General features: G+C 40.4%; 1 protein-coding gene across 1 annotated transcript; it reads right to left on the bottom strand.

Moving 5' to 3' along the window:
* Nucleotides 1-1,481: 1,481 nt before the first annotated feature.
* On the bottom strand, nucleotides 1,482-18,907 carry HMGA2 (high mobility group AT-hook 2). The gene is made up of 4 exons (XM_059937374.1): nucleotides 18,740-18,907; nucleotides 16,055-16,141; nucleotides 5,731-5,781; nucleotides 1,482-1,544 (listed from the first exon to the last, which is right to left on the bottom strand). The coding sequence occupies exons 1-4, from the start codon at nucleotides 18,848-18,850 to the stop codon at nucleotides 1,482-1,484; spliced, it is 312 nt and encodes a 103-aa protein (XP_059793357.1). The 5' UTR covers nucleotides 18,851-18,907.
* Nucleotides 18,908-19,836: the final 929 nt, after the last annotated feature.

The following is a 19,836-nucleotide window of genomic DNA, read 5'->3' as shown; positions in this document are numbered from 1 at the left end:
TCTTGAGCCTTAGCTCTACTCTCTAAAACTTTTTCCAAATATTTTCCATCGCTAAATCAGTTACGTGATGGGCTCCTTTCTAAAGCCAAAATCGAGAAATGCAAATAAATATGAAATGCCTAGTTTCAACTGGCAGAAGGACTGACTAACTGAAATCTATATAGGTTCTAAGAGGCAGAACATCTCTGCATGTGCCTATTGAGGCACACAGCAGAAATACTACTTTCCAAATTGATGAACAACACATGGCATCGAACCTCTACAGTTAGAAAGCTTATAAGTTGCAATTTAAATTATCTTCCTTGGGGACTTCCCTGAAGGTCCAGTGGTTAAGACTCCACGCTTCCACTGTAGGAGGCACGGGTTCGATCCGCGCAGCGCAGCCATAAATAAATAATTTTCCTTAACTACAAACAGATTTAAAATGTACCTTAGTATTATTTATAAGCAAGTCTTAAACTTGATGATATTCAGCATAGATATAGTGACGATATAATGATACCGCCAAGGGTACTCGGTGAGTTTGATGCACAACTGTCACCTCACTCCATGTGTAGCTACAGCTATAAGCTATTAGGGTTTAGGCTGTCAGTGATATCTACATGAAAGTGTACAGTGGAATTAACAATAATGTTAAACATTTATTGAGCACTTACTATGTGCCAGGCCTTCTATTAAGCCCTTTGCATCACTGCCTTATTTAATCCTCACACGATGCTATTAGAAATGTACCACTCTTACCACCTTCTTAAAGAGGAGGAAATTGGACCTTTAAAACTGAAAACATTACTACCATATGACCCAGCAATTCCACTCCTGGGTATTTATCCAAAAAAAAAATGAAAACACTAATTCAGAAAGATACATGCACCCCAATGTTCATAGCAGCATTATTTATTATAGCCAAGATATAGAAGCAACCTAGGTGCCCATCAACAGATGAATGGATTAAGAAGATGTGGTGTATACACACACACACACACACACACATACACACACACACACACCCCTATATATACACAATGGAACATCACTCAGCCAGAAAAATGAATGAAGTTTTAGAGGGTATTGTGCTAAGTGAAATAAAGAAAGACAAATACTGTTATGATATCACTTACATGTGGAATCTAAAAAATAAAACTAGTGAATATAACAAAAAAGAAATAGACTCACAGATATAGAGAACAAAATAGTGGTTACCAGTGGGGAGAGGGAAGGGGGGAGGGGCAAGATAGGGGTAGGGGATTAAGAGGTACAAACTACTACGAATAAAATAAATAAGCTACAAGGATAGATAGTACAACATAGGGAATATAGCCAATATCTTATAATAACTATAAATGGAGTATAACCTTTAAAAGTTGTGAATCATTATGTTATACACCTAAAACTTATATAATATTGTACATCAACTATACCTCAGTTAAAATAATTTTTAAAAGTGCTTTTAAAAAGGTCATGTAATTTGCTGAAGATTCTAGTTAGTCAAGTGATGGGCCAGAATTTGAACCCAAGCCACCTGAATCCAGATCCTGAGCTCCCGACTCTAAGACCAGTAGAAAAGTTAGGTCCCACTTCTCTCTCCTTCCTTGACCTCTCACCTCCTCCAGACCAAAAAAATGTGAAAGTCCAAAGCAGCTCATCAAAATAATAGATCTGAAATCTGATTCAAACTCAGAAAAAAAAAAAAAAAAAAACAAAGGGGAATAAAGTAAATAAGAGAAGTGCTCTTAATCAAAATCTAGTCAATGTCCTCACTGGATTAGTCAACACTCCATCCCCTGCAGAAGCAAGACTGGCACAAACTTCTTTCCTATATCCACATAGTTTTGGTTAATCAACTTTGGAGTAACCTACCAAGTATTGATCCCAGTCACATCAGATGAGAGGGTTCCAATGTAGATATCTTCTTCCAGCCTTGTTATATGACACCATAAAATGTACAAGACTTCTTTTTAAAAGCAAAAGAACTTTAAAACAAAACAACCCAGAAGAATAAAAGGGTACCAGTTTGGCTTTTAGGCCCTGTACCTAGTAAATCCTGTCAGTTCAAAAATATATCTCTAATATAAGGAAATCAGTGAATGACACTGTTGGAAAGAATTGAACTTACTGTAAAGTACAAGGCTCATTTCCTATGGAAAATGCAATAATTTATTTCTTTAGTACAAGCTTTCCAGTAAAGAATGCCCTTGAACTGAATGCCTTGCTGTGACTGGCTGCACACTCTACCCAACAGAATATATATAAGCAAAAAGGAAACACGCTGTCTAGAAAAAAAATACACAATTTCCTTCTATTTCCTTTTCTAAGTAGAACAACTCTTCTTTGGGGAACAAATCGGGGTCTTATAACAATTAGCTACACAATATTTTCCATTCTCACAGCCAGTAAAAACTAGAAACCAAGAGGGTCAATGAAGATGGCCCAATTATTCCCGGAAAGGCAAGGGATTTTGTGGTGGGTGCTTCACGTGGGCTTCTTATTCAGCATGAAGATCAGGTGCCTGGAATCCAGATATCCCCCAAATGAGCAAGAATCCATTGAGAAAATAAAAACATACAGATCCTTTAACTACTACATATTTTATTCCAGCTTGGCTGAAACATCGGCTGTGTGAGGATGAGTGGTGGAAAATAAAGGCATAAAGGGAGGTGGGTATAAACTGTGGGGACTTCGAAGAGCTAGGGAAGGTTGTAATCAATTCACTGGCCAGCTGTGGATCCGTAGAAAGTTTCTAGGAAGAGCAGTGATGTGACTGTACCCTATGCAGGTTAACTGGCAAACACAGGAGAGCCAAAGGCAGAAAAGGTGAAAGGTAGGAAGACCAGTTAAGAGGCAAGATATGGAACTTAAGAGTCCATGTACGGATGAGTGCCTGAAGGAGATGTGGTGGACATATACAATGGAATATTACTCAGCCAGAGAAAAAAAGAAGTCCTGCCATTTGCATGGATGAAATTTGAGGACATTATGCTAAGTGAAATAAGTCAGACAAAGACAAATACTGTCTACCACTTAATATGTGGAATCTAAAAATGCTAAATTTATAGAAACAGTAGAATGGTGGTTGCCAGGGGCCTGCGGGGGGAGTTGGGGTGGGTGGAGGGAATGAGGAAATATTGGTCAAAGGGTGCAAACTCCCAGTAATAAGGTAAGTTCTGAGGATCTAGCATGGTGATTATAGTTTACAATGTAGTATTCTATACCTGAAAGTTGCTAAGAGAATAGATCTTAGATGTTCTCACCACAAAAAAAGAAATGGTAATTATGTGAGATGACGGAGTTATTAACTAATGCCACTGTGGTAATCATTTTGCAATACACAAGTCAAATCAACAGGCTGTATTCCTTAAACTTACACAAGGTTATATGTCAATTACATCTCAATAAAGCTGGGCTGGGGGACAATTGATGGAAGCTGAGCGCTGGTTAAATCACACTGTATTTGCTTACAATGTGTTTCATTTCATTTTAGCAACATTAATCTCATGACTTCAAAGAACTTACCTATTTCCTATTCTGTTGCCTATAAGAAAGTTTATATAGGTTTTTCTTATCAATGAGTTCAATGGGATACGATGTCCTTTTAGTTCTGATGCTTAGAAAATGGCAGACCTATATTTGATATGTGGCCAATACCACTTTAGTCAACACTGTGCTCACTGGAGTGTAATGGAGTAGCACTTTTTGACTTCTGACACTAGGTCAAAAAAGGCCTTGCTTGCAGCTTTCTCCTCATTTGGGAAAACACCCTCTCTGGGAACCCTGAGTGTATGTCAGAAGGCTGACTTCCCACCCTGAGACCACCATGTTAGAAAGGCCATGTGTGTGGGTGCTCCAGAGGACACCCCCAGATGCACCCGGACTTCAAGCCAATTCTGCAAAAGCACCAGACCTGGGAGTAGAGACGCCTCCCAATTCTACCCCAAGCATGAGAGGTAACCCCCAGCTGCTTGAGTCCTCCCAGCTGAGGCCCTAGACATCCTGAAGCAGAAACAAGCCTTTCTGTTGTGTCCTGTCCATATTCCTGACCCAAAGAATCCATGAGCTTTCTTTTCTTTTCTTTTCTTTTTTTTTTTACATTATTAAGTTTTGGGGTGGTTGATGAAACAGTAATAGGTAACTGGAACCATATGTCTAACAAGAGAGGTAATAAACCCATTGGTTATGGAGCCCACACCTGGAATATGATACTCAGTTCTGGGTGACATATTACGAAAGACAAAAAAACAAGCATACTCAGAGGAGAATAAGAAGAATGTTCCTTTATGGGAAAAAGCTGAAAGGCTTAGAGATATTCAAACCAGAAAAGAGAACAAAGGGTATATGTTAATTGCGTTCAAATATCTGAAGAGCTATCACAAGTAAAAGTAATAACAATTACTCTGTATATTCCCAGGAGGGAGGCCTAGGAACAGTGAGCAAAAGTTACAGGGAGTCAGATGGAAGTGTTTTCTAACGTTCAGAGCTTTCCAGGAGAGAAGAGGCAGCCTTAAGAGGACCAGAGTTTCCTAACATTAAAGGTAATCAAGCAGAGTCTAGATGATCACCACCTGGTGGGTTAGTTTGGAGAGAATTCATGTATTGACCAGAAGGTTGAATAAAATGCTCTTACTTTAAGGTTACACTGTAACACTGAGATGTTTTTAATCTAAAGATCATCCCCATTTCCTTGTGCTAAGAAATGTAATCCCAACACATGTTGAGCAGAGGGAAAAAAATACAAGATGAATAAATTGAATGAAAGGCAATACCAAAGTATAAATAGAAAGGGATGCAGAACTCTGAAGGAGAGAAGAATGGCAAACTAGCAGGAAAATACAATCCAGCAGAGCAGCAAAGGAACTTCAGAAAAAGATGAAGCATGAAGATGGAACCATGGAAGAGAGAAAAGCAAGGCCAAAGATCCCATCATAGATGACCCAGGGTAGAGAGGATGCCTTTATTTTTCTTGAGAAATGGTTTTATTCGTTTGTAAGACTTTTCTCCTCGGTCAGTGGGAAAGACAGACCAGAAGAACATGGTAATGTAGCAGCATAAAGAACAAGGTTCAAGTGGTAAAATTAACAAAGCTCTTCAGTGATCAGTGAATTTCTGGCCTCAGAAAGATACAGGATCTGTGTGCCTTTGGGGTCAGGTACACCTGCATGGAAGCCAACGTCAGTATGTAAGAATCACTACTAAGGGAAGCAAGAAAAACCAGTGCGTAAAACCTGGTTTCCTAACAAAGGCAACGCGAAAAGGAAAACACAAACCACCTAGAAAATGAGATATTTCCAAGGCCAAACCATCCCGGGAACAACAACAAAAAGAAATGCAAAGAAAGAGTTAAAAAGTTATCTCATACACATTTCATCTGAATTTTATCACCATTTGTAATCAACTTCCAATGTTTCATAATACCCTTTAACCTTAGTTACTCAACCCAGGGAACAAGTCATCTCATTGTTACCCCCTTTGAAGGAAGAGTGGAGACTCTTTTCATGTTGATAAGAGATAGAAAAAGGAGACACTCCCAGGAAAGAAAAGTGTTTTGAGGAAACTCCTGGAGCCTGAGGGTAAGAGGTGGTGATAATATGCTGCTTGCCTTAACCCTTTCAAAGATGCATCAAACCAGAAGTTAGAAATTCATGTAATCGATAAAATAAAAGTAATTTATTAAAAAAAAAAAAACACCAGAAATTTTTCTGTACTAAAAAAGAACAGAAATTTTATCTTACTACTCACCCATTTCCTAGGTCTGCCTCTTGGCCGTTTTTCTCCAGTGGCTTCTGCTTTCTGCAAAATGAAAAAGGAAGTCATATCGTTTCCTACCTGACATTTCTTATAAGTGCTGCACCAAGGGACACATTTCAAGTAAGAATGTTCTGGTTTGCACATGAGGTATTAAGATTGCTTTAACAATCTCTTTCTCCTTGAAGGTTCGTCTTCTCCATTTTTCATTGCATGATGCAAAGAGAGATCTGTGCAACCCTCACCCTAATAGACTCCCCTGGAGTAATCTCTGAAATGCATGAAAATGCTTTTTAAAAGCCATTTTGCCCTTATTTCTATCTGTAATTTAAAAAAAATTATTCCCACATATCCATAATTATGTAAAGTAGACTTTTAGAAAATTAATGTTTCTTAAATGATGATTTTTCTTTCTATATCACAACTAAAATTACAAAAATTAACATTGATATATTACTGTACAATTTACAAACCACTTCTACCCACATTGTTAGGCAAAAGCAAATCTAAATGTGAGTGAAAATATATAGGCTTCTAACTCAAAAAAATAAATATTAGCACACTTCTACATAGTTAATTTCCTATTCCTTGCCCCAAACAAACACCTGTCAATCAGTTCACTCAAAGCAGAGAGAGAAAAAAAAAAAGCTAGCAGAAATCATCAATGTTTTTCTCTGAGATGGAAACCAGGGATGCTAAAAAATAATAATAAACAATGTATATTATTAACAATTAACAATTCCACACTCAACACAAACCTGACATGAATATATTTCTAACTACCTTAACAGTTTGTTCATTGCTTTGCTTCACAGAAGATTTTTCTGGTATCACAGTTGTTTTTTTCCCTTTTGAGTCAAATTTTAATATTATAATTTCCCTGTGTTTATCACCCCTACTCCAATCCCCAAATACACCAACACACACATATCACATACACTTTCTATAAAAATACACGTTTATAGGGACTTCCCTGGTGGCGCAGTGGTTGAGAATCCGCTTGCCAACGCAGGGGACACGGGTTTGATCCCTGGTCTGGGAAGATCCCACATGCCACAGAGCAACTAAGCCCGTGCGCCACAACTACTGAGCCCGTGTGCCACAGCTACTGAAGCCCACGCGCCTAGAGCCCATGCTCTGCAACAAGAGAAGCCACTGCAATGAGAAGCCCACACACCGCAACAAAGAGTAGCCCCCTCTCACTGCAACTAGAGAAAGCCTGCGCACAGCAACAAAGACCCAACACAGCCAAAAAAAAAAAAAACATGTTTATAATTTTCATTTTCAGAGTAAAGAAAACCTAGTACATCCTCTTCTGTGTATGAGAATCATCTCAAGGCTATATAAACACAAAAATACAGGTAACCTGAGCCAGGATAACTCGTTTTGCATTTTACTTTTGTTACCTGGGTTAGCAGCAAGTACTTGGTACAACGATACTAAAATTACCTATCATAACTGTCTACACTGCCAAATGACTCTCCTTTCTCCCTTCAATCTGGTAAAAATAGATGGAGATAGGTGATAGATTGATAGATACACAGCGAGATACAAAGATACACAGGTACATAGACAAAATAAGATTTTTATGTCACAAGATTTCTCACCAAATATCTTCCTGACCTATCTAACAGGTTCCATGAATGAACCCAAACTTTGTACGATTATAATGTTAGTTCACATTTATTGAGCATTTAAAATACCCTAGGCACCGGGCTAAGTCATTCGCATGTGTTATTTTAATCTTTACAGCAGCCGTCCATGTAAGGTAGCTGTTATTATTTCTCTTACTTTGCAAACGAGCAATTAAGTCTTAGAAAGGCAAGCTGAATAACTCAGGTCGCACACAAAGCTGGTAAATGGCAGGCCTGGGATTTGAACCCAGTTCTGTTGGACTCTAAAGCCAGGGCTCTCACTCTCCTGACAACGCTACCTCCCTTTAGGTTACATGCATTTGCTGCTATGAGGAGATATTTTAGGTAACGAAAATTGTCACTGGCTCAGCTCCACCTAAGCGTCAGATTTGGGCCCTCTGAATCATAGCAGTAGGGGTTACTACTTTGAATGGCTCCACAAAGGAATCATTTCTTGTCAAGGATTAGTGGTCCTGTCTTACTTTCGGTCATAAGGGCATGAGTTAAATTAAGTGAAAGCCGGGAGTGCCCAGTGAATCATACCCTCTTTCTGAGTGTGATCTCAGGGAGAGAGGGAGATCTCAAAAGGAACAGAGACTCCACTTTGGAAAGCTTAGATTCAAATCCCTGCTCTGCCATGTTAGCTTTATGACTTTGGGCAGGTCCCTGAAAACCTTAATTTGGTTTCAGGTGTGAAATGGAGATAACACCTCCGGTGAGGAGTGAGGAGTGAAGTGGCTGCCATAAATGAGGTGCTCAATAAATGTTCTTTCACTCCTAACCAGATGGAACTCTTAAAGGGGAAGTTTTCCTTTAAGTTAGTCCAATCTCATAGAAGGTTCCATCAATGCAAATATTCCATTACACCCATAGATCACCTTAAGAATGAAGCTTTTAAGAAACCCTCTGGCTAGTACATCATGGGTTATATGAGTACAAAATTCCCTAATACAGAAGTAGTGTCTGATTTACCCTTTAGGAGCAATTGTAAGGTTGCACAGTTTACTCAGTAGTAAATTATACAAACATGGAAGATAGAAATCCTTTCTCATGGGCATGGGGATGGTAGGTGGGGTTGAGAGTAGGAGACTGCTGATCTTAAAAGCTAACAGTGCTACACCAGGCTTTTCTGTATGGTGGTTATATTCCGGGGCCATGATGCGATCCGGGTGTATCTAAAGTCTGTTAGAAAGAGGGTTGTTTTCTGAGAGGGTTTCACTGCATTTCAAAGTTAGAGAAAGCAAATCTCTCATAGAGAGAGAAAGCCCTGCAAACAAGAGGACTTAAAAACGAGCATCCCATTTACAAAAAGTCTATTCAAAAATAAAATTCGCACCATTAACCAAAGTGCAAAATACCACGATTATCACTTGGACTTGTTAAAAGCAAACTTGCTCCTTGGTCTTGGGGCCAGTATTACATGTAAACTGAAACCCTCTTCTGAGACGACATCTAGAAGAAACACATTAGCTGTGCTGTGTGTCGTCGATCTGGGAGGTTTTCATTGTTCCTTAAAATCCACATTATTTAATCATTCTGATCAAACTTTACAAAAGCTGCAAAACCAGTTAGGATTTTCCTTTGTAAACCAGCATAGATCCAGGAATTTTACATATTGGAAAACACTGGCTTTAACTTTTTTCCCTGTGTTTAATGCTCTTCGGAATATTATTTTTCAGTAGAAAACAAAACATTTCGGGGACTTGTTTTGTTTTTAATATGTTAACATATGCAATACTGTGTAAGTGTATATTTGGTTTTCCTTCACCAGAGTGGAATTTGGTTCCACACTACAAACCCATGTATAATTCAGACAATAACTTATTCTGAGTACTTACTGCTTATCTGGGGGGCGGGGAGTAGGGAGAGAGGGTGGGAATTCTGCATTTGTAAGAACTGAATTTCAGACTATTATCAGCCCTGTTATACTAACAATCATATGTTAAAAGTGTTATTCCCTCCTGGCTTGTCTTCATTCTTATTTTTGCCTTTTAAAAAAAGTGTAAGTTCAGAACTGTGTATTTAATTTCATAAGATGCTTTAGAAGCAAGTTCATGAGGATTGGGGAGACTATTAAATGGGAAATGTAATTATATCTTTCTCTAAGAAGTTTTGGTACTCCAGGCTCTTAAATGTATTAGCCCTAAAAAATTAATTAAAAAAGGAAATTCATCTAGCAAATAGAACTCTTGATCTTGGAAACAGTGCTTAGCATTAGGGTCTGGTGCATAAGATGTGCTCACTACATATTTATTGCATGAAGGAAGGAAGGAAAGAAAGAAACACTGGTGTTTATATCACCTGTGTGTTTCCCTGTTGTTTCCCTCTCGCCTTTAGAATTCTACAGCTTGGTAGGGCTTTAGAAGACATTTCATCCAGCCCCTTCATTTAACAAATAAAAAAACTTCTGGATGTGCCATGATCTCCAAAGTCATAGCCTTCTGGTTTATTTGGGGGCCAGAAGTCTGTGGGGATGGGTTGCAGTAGGCACATATTGCCAATCCCTTTATAAGTTCGTAGAGAACTGCCCTCCAAAGATTTCTCAAAATCTAACTTGCAACCTACATTTCTGGTTACCGGAGAAAACATAATCTACCTTGTAGCAAATACTTTACGAGATATTTGACACCGCATAATAGTGGAAAGATCATAAGCTTTAGAATTAGATTTGAACTCAAGCCCAGGTACTCCCATTTACTGGAGCTGAACATTAGACATGTCAGAGTTCACATCTCTGAATCACAGTTTTCTCATTTGTGAAATGAAGACCATAAAGCCTACATGAAAGGATTAAAGGAGCTAATGTATATGGAAGGTAAGCCTGACAAAAGCTACAGCATTTAGTAGGTAGTCAAATGTAATTTCTTAACTCCCTCCATATTTTAAAATGTTACCCTTAAAAGGAGTACCTACCAATTTTGTAAGTTTCCAGTCAAAGTACTGAGTGATTTTCTGAGCATTATCTTATTTAAGTACGGCAGCTATTACTTCCCCTGTTTAAATGGGCGATTAAGAAATCTGCCCATGTTCTTAAGTGGTGGAACTGAGATCCCCATCTGATTTCAAGGCAATAAAGGGTCTGTTCTTCTGGGAGATAGTCCCATACAAAATAAGGTAGCCATGGGGAAATGTTTTTAAAAACTTCTAGGGTGGAAATCAAATGAGTAGTTAAAAGTAAAATATTTCCAAGTTTCCTATAAAGACATAGACAAGAGCTGAGATTGGGAACGAAGCGCATTAGCCAGTTCTGACTTCTGGGTCAAATTTAGATAGCTATTAATTTTTTGCTATTCTAAATGCTCACATCATACTGTGATAAAGCATAAAAACCAGAACGCCCCACTCCAAATCAATCAGTGCATCTGTATACACACACACACACAAAAGAGCTAGAAAAAGATTTGGGCTTAATAGTACCTTGCTCTGTTTTCATGTATCTTTACATATATGTGTATATATGACTAAGACCTGCTGACTTTAGAGCATACGGAGCCATCTAAAAAAAGTGTAGAGTCACATTTTATTTCTTTTAGTAGCTCTTTCAAAAATATAAAGAGTGTAAATCAATGTGCACTGCCATCACAATCAACTGGACTAATCAATCACATTAAATGTTAAGTAATTGTCACTTTACCTTTTTGCTAATCTAGTTCTATGGGTTTCCAAACTGTACATGCAACTATTTTTAGTCTTTAAAAGACATTACAAGTTTGCCATCACTACATATTTTCCGAAACAGGAATAAAGTGAATTCTATCATCCATTGTAGTTCATGCTCATTTTCCCCAAGGAAGTCCTTGTTGTCAACTCCCATGTCATTATTTACACATGCCTGTCTTCACCTATACAAACATGAAATTAAAGCCAAGGCCAAAATAACAGGAAAAGTTATTTTCAAAGTTTAGGTTTCTCCTCTTAACCGTTCCTCTCCCTCCTTTGTAATCAGAAAAATCAATAGCAATGATATGAGAGCTCATAGGGTTGACCTTCCGAGCAAACTGCTCCCTACATTATCCTGCAGAAAACAATGGCTGTGACTACTCCTGCTAAATCACTTAGAAGATGCACTGTGGATTAAAGCAATATAGAATAATAATAAACAGCCTAAAATGGAATCAGTTCTCCATTCACCTTTTTCTCCTGGTTGGCAGTATAAAAATTCAGAGCTAAAAATCTCAGAATCTAGGATATAAAATTCATTGTTCCACCCTTGTGCCAAGCTATATGGTTCCAGAGCGAGCTCTGGAAACTGCAGAAAGTCAGCTAACAAGATAAGATAGGTCTGAATGATTTAACTGACATAAAATGCTCTTCAGCATCCATCGAGTCTCAAAAAAGAACTGAAATGCAACAGAATACCAATCTGTTATGTTCTCTTGAGCAAAATGATCTGTTGAGACCTTGAGATAAAAATGAGCCAGAGTTGGAAGTCAGTCAAAGTAACGAGGGGCTTTCGATGAAAAAGTTCAGAAGAATAACTGGCAAAGAATGAGATCTCTGGGTTCCTTGAAGTAAAGTGATTTCAGAAAATAACTCAAATGTATTTGAATCTTCCATATTTGGATCATAATCTACGATGACTCAAAGGCATTGTGAGAGAGAATTTACTGATACATTAAGGCTCGGTCCTCTCTGGCAAAGTTAAGTGAAAAAAAAAAATGAGTCAACTGTTTAGGTAAGACAGCCTAAAATACCAAGATAATGGAGACAACAATTGGGCTTTCCGTAATTCCACCTGACTGGATTTATCTGTATCCTTAGATAGAGCCCTGAGTCCCAGTGGAAGTTACTTGCCCATAAAAACACAGAGGAACTCAAAATAACTCATATTAGTAACATAGAAGCCATAGGCTGGAATTGTATGACAACTGCCAATACCATCTTTCCCTGACTTACCTATAATGATGCCTTTGGTTCCTCTCTTCAGCTCGACCTACTATATCCTGTAAAAAATCATGTCCTTGCTCAGCATCTATGAGCTAATATTTATCTGAAATGATGAGGAAAACCCATTCTCTCATCCTAAAATATCTGTGCTTGGTGTTAGTAATCATTTGTGCAAAACCAACCACCTTTCTAGGAACATGATTAGAAAAGGAGCACAAATCTTCCTCTATAGTATCCAATTCGTATCAAGTCTTCTTTGTTTAGGCAAGTGGAAAATATAAATTAAGTGTCTGCCTGAACACATTATTTGAAGTATACTTTACCTACATAGTATTTTCATTTTGTACTTTGCTCTCTATTTCTCTTCACTACAACCTAAAGTCAAAAGGAAGTTCAAGCAAATCTGTGATATTACGAAGCAGGGCTATCTCACACCTGAGATCTTTTTTATATGCAATTCTTCCTATTAAAATTTAATTCAATCTCAGAATTTTTTTTTTTTTTGCCTAAAAGTACCTGAATGACAATTGGCCTGACTTACAGATGAATTTGACTTGTGACCTTAAACACTGGAGAATTAGTGAAAGAAACCCCTCCAGTGCTCTCTCATTAAACAGGCACAACAAAAACCCTAAACTAAACATAAAGTTGATTATATCTTTCTTCTCTCCAAACATGAGAAATGTGAAAATACAAAGTATTTCCATCCAGCACAAACAGGAGAGGAAAACAAACTAAAACAAAAAGGAAATTAAGAGCCAACTGGTCACAGGTATACGTCAAACTAAGACATAAATAAAAGGGTCAAGACACACACACAGACACACACATACTCACACGAATCAATTATTTATTCAGGAAAACATTAACTTCTGATTTCTTTTATTAAGATAACAATATGAAACTGGTTCAGGGATGAATTTTGAGCACTCAGATTGGTGTTCTTAGGAATAACTAGAATTTCTACATAATGGTTATCCATGGGAATTTGTCATAACGGAATAGAAGCAAAGTGAAGAATAATTATCTTCTCTTCCAAAAGTTCCAAGCATAACAAATTATGTTTTTATAAATGTTTGTTTTATGTATGACACAAATCAATTTTATATTGACTATGACCTGAAATTAAAGTGATTGCTAATTTAGTAGTCTTCCACTTGGTCTTGCAACTTTACTCATGCATTGTCAAGTTTCACATTGCTAATTTTCCAACAAGCAGTTTTGTTTTCAAATGCCCCAAGGCCAGTTACTGGGTCCAAACACAAACTTTGTAAGTAAAGAAACTCCAAGCAGCAAGAAATTTTAAACATACAACATCATCAGTATCCCAGTGTACACTGTATCTCCTCTAATTTTAGAGTTCAGTTCTCTTATATACTTACCAGGTTTTGTTATGTATTTTCCATTTTGGTGAGTCTCGGTTTGCAGGAGAATTCCCAATTTATTAATCATAGAAGACTTCTCATCTCTACTCTGGTCAGTCTAGCATGTTATGAACAATGTAACTTTTTCTAAAAAAGATTACTTTTCAAAGTCCTAACAAAAATATGTTTTGTTAGAATACAACATATGTTTGATAAACAAATACGTTTGATAATCATGTTTACATAGGGTAGTAGCAAACTCAATAAATACCGATTCGAAAGTGAAAATACCTTAAGTTTACACATGCCATGAACAATTCATCAGTGTCATTCATTATTTTGCAAAGTGTTATCTTCTCCAGATGAAGCGTAATTTATAAAACTGAAGAAATATAACAGTCAGGTTCTGAGCAAAAATATGTATCCATTTTTATTAGGAAGGGGACTTTTATAACAGAATTGTGTGAAATAATTTTGTCTGGAAGAATGAAAGATTTCAGAGAAAAATTTCTTTCGGAAAAAGAAAGCCTACTTCTGTTTTGGAAGTTGTAATACTATGTGCATACACATGAAGAATTATCAGAAAGATGAATAGCCTAAGGGTCATTTATAAATGCCTATCACCAAAGTAACTAAAAATAAGTCAAACCTTACTTGGGAAGAGACCAACCTTTTGTTATTTTGCTTTAGGTGGTAAATTAGGCCCAAGTCTCAGCTTTCCTTTTGTCAATAAAGATTTTGCTAGTCAGTGGCAAACTTTTCAAACTGAAGAGAAGGTGATGGAAGCACCTTTTTACTCGTTCAAAAAAAAAGAGTAATACAGTAAAATATGAGAGGTAATTCATTTTCCCTTTTTTTGTATTGAATTTTAAATAATTTATTTATGATGAGATATACAGATTTCTTCCTGGGAGATGTTATGATGCATTTTTCAGAACAATTACATCATAGTTTAAATGTTTGTCAGCTAGCTACCAAGATATTTCTTTGCCATTCCATTAGAGTAAAGTTAAGATAAAATTAACTTAATGCAACAAAAAAACCCTATGTTAAATTAGCCCTTTTTTAAAATTTAATAAAGCAGGTAAAAAAACAAATAGTAAGTATTCATATTAGTAATATCAGATTACACAGTCACTTTTAAATGACAAGATAATTTAGAGCTACTTCAATGTTTAGTGATTAAATATGAGTACAATTAAATCTTCACTCTGAGAAGCAGTTATATTTAAATATATTAGAAACCTGCTCTTTCAACTCTGTTCAAGACTGTTAAAATAAAACAGAGAAGAACTCATAGTTGCTCCCTAAATAACTTTATATGTATCACTGGTTGCTATGGAAGTTTACAACACTGAAAACTATCAAATATAATATGGTTAGTGCTCACAGTCACAGAGAAAACCACACAAAACATTAATCCTCAAAAGATGAGCATACAGTCATTTTCAACAAATACTATACATGGTGTACTCAAATCGACTGTAAAGATATATCAAAATTTACTTCTGAATTTTGAACCTTTGTTTTTAACGAGCATACAAACCCACAAATAAAATACAGAAACTTTTTTTGATTTATTTGTAAAGCTTAAAAAATGTGAATTTTATCTTCACCTTCCCTCCTCTGTCTACGCATTGATCCTGAGATATTTCTTCTTTGTTAGCTCAAATACCACCAAACATGAAGTTTTTAAACTGCAATTTAAAATTTATAAAGAAAAACACTGGAAGTTACACTTGGTTGGGTTCTATTCTGCCCAAAAATACACAATAAATGAGTCAAATACTTTAAAAAAATTTCTCATTGTCCTATTCAGAACATTTCTCTATCACCTGAGGTGGAAAGGCTTTTGAGAGATTATGATATATTATATTGCAGGTTTATTGTAAACAAACAAGGTACTTTATCAGCACATTTAAAGCTGTAAAATTAGTGAAATTTTTTTTCCAGAATCCCGTAATTGGATTTACTTCTAATTATCATCTATTTGGCAAAGCACTTAACTTTAATAGTGGGATTTGGTTTTCCAGTAATCATGTAAATAAGCACAAAGTAAATTAATCTTTATTATTTTTTAAGGAAATTGCAAAAACTTCACCACCAGACAAAATCTATAGCTTTGATTCGTTTTTAACTATTTCACAACCGGTGCAAATCTTAATTGTTCATTCTCCACTCCCCCACCTCCCCCTCCCATCTCCGTTTTAAGTTTCTTATTCTTTGGTGATTGTTTAAAAACAGCACTGTAAGTGTCTTCATGAACTTCTTATGCTAAGTTATCTGCTTGAAAATCTCACCAATATTAAAGGTAGGAAATGAGTCTTGGGTTACCCACTTGGGAGAAATCCTTAGGTGCGGATCTAGAACGGGAAAATTACAGGGAGGTTCCTGTGGGCGTTGAGAAAGTTGGGAGGACGTAAGAAATCTCACCTTTTGAGCTGCTTTGGAGGGACTCTTGTTTTTGCTGCCTTTGGGTCTTCCCCTTGGTCTCTTAGGAGAGGGCTCACCGGTTGGCTCCTAGTTTCGGGGGGAAAAAAAATGCTGCTGTGGCAAGAATGGCTGAAAGAAATTGACCCTGACTCTATAGTTGTATTTTCTGCCTGTGCTGCTCAACAGAACTGTTGGAACACATTCAGTTCAAGCATAAACGGATGATGATGGTACAGAGTTTACAGAAAGGGGAAATAACTCTACTTGTAATCCAAGAATTCATAGAAGAAATTCTATTTCGCATATGAAAGCTAGATTCTATTTCAACCCGAAAAAGGTAACAAAGGCTGACTGTTCAAAGGTTGCTTGTTCTAGAAAGAAAGTTATACATTTTAAGGTGTAAAATATGCAAGGCTGTGTATTTGGCAACGCACAGAAATAATAAGCATTTTACACAAATACTACTCTCCACTATACTAGCATTTTAAACAACAGAAATATGAAGCTAACATCAGAAATATTTCAACAATCTCCCATATTGAAAAAGGTGGCTTTTGATCATTCTGTATATCTGTATTGTAGGTCAGTTATAACTCAATCAACACACTGAGTGAAATACTGGAGCAATTATCCAAGTTCTTCAACTTAAAATAACTCCATTCCTCCTAAAATTTCCAAATAATTATGGTAAATCTGTTGTAGGAGGCTTTGCTTGAATAATCTAGGTAATTGCTTCAATTCTTCACTGCCAATTGGAGATGTAGGAATGGCCTCCAGTCTAGATTTAAATGTCTTTTGATAAAATAAATATTTTCTCCAAAACTTTCTTTTGAGAAAACCCTATGGGGGTGTACCGAAGAAAACTAAAAGGGATGGGGGGGGTAGTGAGGAGGAATGGGAGTGTCTGGGAAGGAGAAATTGAAACTATCAATAGGTTTAGCAAAACTTTAAACGGCTTCTATGCCAAGTAGTAAATACTCGAGTGGTTAAGAGAATGCGATGATTAATATTCCAGATCCTAAATATTTATCCAGTGAATCATCAATTTACATCTCATTCAGATTCGGTTATTAAATGAGAATTAGCTTAAAATGCATAAAAGTCTTCAATGAAAATTCGCATCCTATTTAGAGATTCTGAGGAAGGTTTCCTGCAAGCTTCTGTGGGACCACTAGCTCCAGTGGGCACATCCGGAGCAAACACATAGGAGACACATTTTTCTTTCTTTGTGAACTCTGCCTTAACTCAAAGGTAAAACCTCCAGTCACCTCCAGACCCCACTGCAATTTCTTTTGGATTATTTTTTGGAGGTGGGGGGCAATTAGTAGAGTTAGAGTGAGCCGGGTGGCGTGTGGGAAAGAAGAGCGGGGGGAAGGGCAGTGACTTCCTGGGAGGTGTAAAACAGGATCCTAACGCGATGTAAAGTGTCGCCCGGGCAGAGCGGGAAAACTCAGGGGCCTCTGGATTGGCTTGTTTCCTTTGATGATTTCAAAAAGGTACAGCAGTCTTTCTAAAACGCACTGGCAAGCAAACACTGTTCGCTTTCCCCACCTTGCTCTCGGGCAGCTTTGGGACTCTAGGATTATTTTCTTATAGGCCTATTTGCCATGAAGGAAGCGCTTTAAGGCTAAAGAACGAAGAAGTAGCTTTAAACCCCACAGAAGCGGAGTTGAAATGTTCTCAATAGACAAGTCCCGCTCCAGCCTTGCCCGCGGAGGCTTGGAAATTGCTGCGAACAAAACCCCTCCACCCCGGGCGCTGCGCGCAGCTCCGCAAGCGCAGGCTACACGCTTAATTGGTTGCATCCGCAGACAAAACCCTCCACTCCGCGGGGTCCCGGGCGCCCCTCGATCGTCCCCTCCCAACCCCCAGCCACTCGCTCTGGAGAAGGACGTTTCAGGTCTGCAGCTCTGAGGCGCGGGACCCAAGGCAAAAGGGTGACTGGGCGCCTGGCGAGGAAGTGACCCTAGCTACCGTGCACCCTCTCGGACACTGCTTGCCACCGCGCCCTTGGCTGAACTACTTGATCCTGTCCCGTGGGGACCCAGGGTCTCCTGTAGCCAGCCCCTTTCCTGGGACACCTCAGCAGCGGCCGCCGCGCCGCATTTAAAGAGCCCTAAGAGAACCGGGCGGGCCCACGAGTTCTTTGTCGGGAGGGCGCGAGTCTCAGGCCACCGAGAACTTGGGGAGGGCGCCAAGGGGGCGGCTGCGGTGCGCCAGTCCCCGGCCAGCGAGCAGCCCCGGTTGGCGGGAGAAAGAGCCTCCGGCCCCCGGGACTTAAGCCCCTCCAACCCTCACCCGCCAGAGTACCCCTAACCGCCGGGCCACTGCAAAGCGGCTCGGAAAGTGCCTGGCGAGCCCCGGTTTGTCGGACCCGGCCGCTTCCCGTCACCAGGAGACACCGCGCCACTCGGGCCGGGCACAATAGCGAAAGTCCGAAGACGCGCTTCTCCCGACCCCGCCTCCAGCCCGCACCCGGCCGCCCGCCCGCCGTGGCTCCCACCTCCCGGCCCGGAGGGGCGCGGGCGCCCGGGGCTCCGCCGCGCACTCGCGCCGGGACTCCGCAGCTCGCCCCCGCGGCGGCGTGCGGCGGCCGCACTCCCGCGCTCGGGTGGCCGCGGGTCGCGGGGCCCTCGCGGAGGGAGCGGAGGTGGGCTGCTGCCCGCACCCCGCCCGCGTACTGACTTGCTGCTGCTTCCTGGGTCGGCCGCGTCCTCTCTTCTGAGGCGCCGGGGCGGCAGGTTGTCCCTGGGCTGAAGTGGACGGCTGCCCGGCGCCTTCACCGCGTGCGCTCATCCTGCCTCCCGCCGCCGCTACCGCTGCCGCCGCCGCTCCTACCGCCGCTGCAGCCGCTTCGCCTCTGCCGCCCCGAATCTGCCCAGCACCTTTCGGGAGACGGTGAGGTAGGGCTGGAGAACGAGGCGGGGTGGGCGAGAGCTGGCGTGCGGCGAGGGCTGCTGCTGCTTAGGCTGCCGCCGCTGCCACCATCAACACCGGACGTCCAGCGGCTGCCAACAAGAGAGAAGAGGGGAGGAGGAGGAGAGAAGGAGGCGCTGCTGGTGGCGGCGGCAGCGGTGGGTGGGTGCCGGAGGTGGAGGTGACGGTGGAGGTAGCGAGAGGAGGCGGAGAGCGAAGGAGAAGGAAAAGAGGGTTTCAAGTTGGGAGGCTCCCCTCTCAGTTTGGGATCAGAAGTTGCGGTCACCGGGAGCACTTCGGAAGCGGCTTGGAAAGGGAAGAGACTTGGAGTGAATTGTGTCCCTTGAAACGTTAGGCGGGGAAAGAATTCCTCCTCCTCTTCCCCCTCGCTCCGCGCTCGCAGAGCAAGAAAGAGAAAGAGAGAGAAAGCAAATAGCGCCTTGGGCAGTTGGAAAGCAGAGGGAGGATGGGGAGATTCTGCCGGGATCGGGTCGGGCACTGAGCGCGGGCAGGGGACGGAGCGGTGGGTGGCACCGCGCCTCCTCGGGTGGCGGGAGCGGGCGGCAGCGGCACCGGGGAGTCGGAGGGGGACGGGCTGATTGCTCTTGCGTCCTGCACCAAGCGCGCGCTGCCCGGGCTGGAAGTTTTCTGAGTTCCTGCCCCAGGATTCAAGCGGGATGAGAGGGTGTATGTGTGTGTGTGTAGTGTGTATGTGTGTGTGTGTGTGTGTGTGTGTGTGTGTGCGCGCGCGCGCGCGCTTGGGGAGGGGGCGGCGGGATGGGGGGGGAGAGTGCCCACCTCTAATCGTGGGCGGATAAAGGGGAGGGGGCTGCGCCCTAGGAAAAGTATGAGGAGGAGGGAGGCCA

Source organism: Balaenoptera ricei, chromosome 10 (assembly GCF_028023285.1).
Source record: "Balaenoptera ricei isolate mBalRic1 chromosome 10, mBalRic1.hap2, whole genome shotgun sequence".
Classification (NCBI taxonomy): domain Eukaryota; kingdom Metazoa; phylum Chordata; class Mammalia; order Artiodactyla; family Balaenopteridae; genus Balaenoptera; species Balaenoptera ricei.
Note: the sequence above shows the minus strand (reverse complement) of the source record. Positions and strands in the feature narration are given on the sequence as shown.

Bases quoted from the DNA above. Each gene is read 5' to 3' on its own strand.
- HMGA2 (XM_059937374.1), bottom strand. From the start codon at position 18,850: ATGAGCGCACGCGGTGAAGGCGCCGGGCAGCCGTCCACTTCAGCCCAG. The intron at 16,142-18,739 runs GTCAGTACGCGG...CCCCGAAACTAG, and splicing joins GACCCAGGAAGCAGCAGCAA to GAGCCAACCGGTGAGCCCTC. The intron at 5,782-16,054 runs GTGAGATTTCTT...TTCATTTTGCAG, and splicing joins CCTCCAAAGCAGCTCAAAAG to AAAGCAGAAGCCACTGGAGA.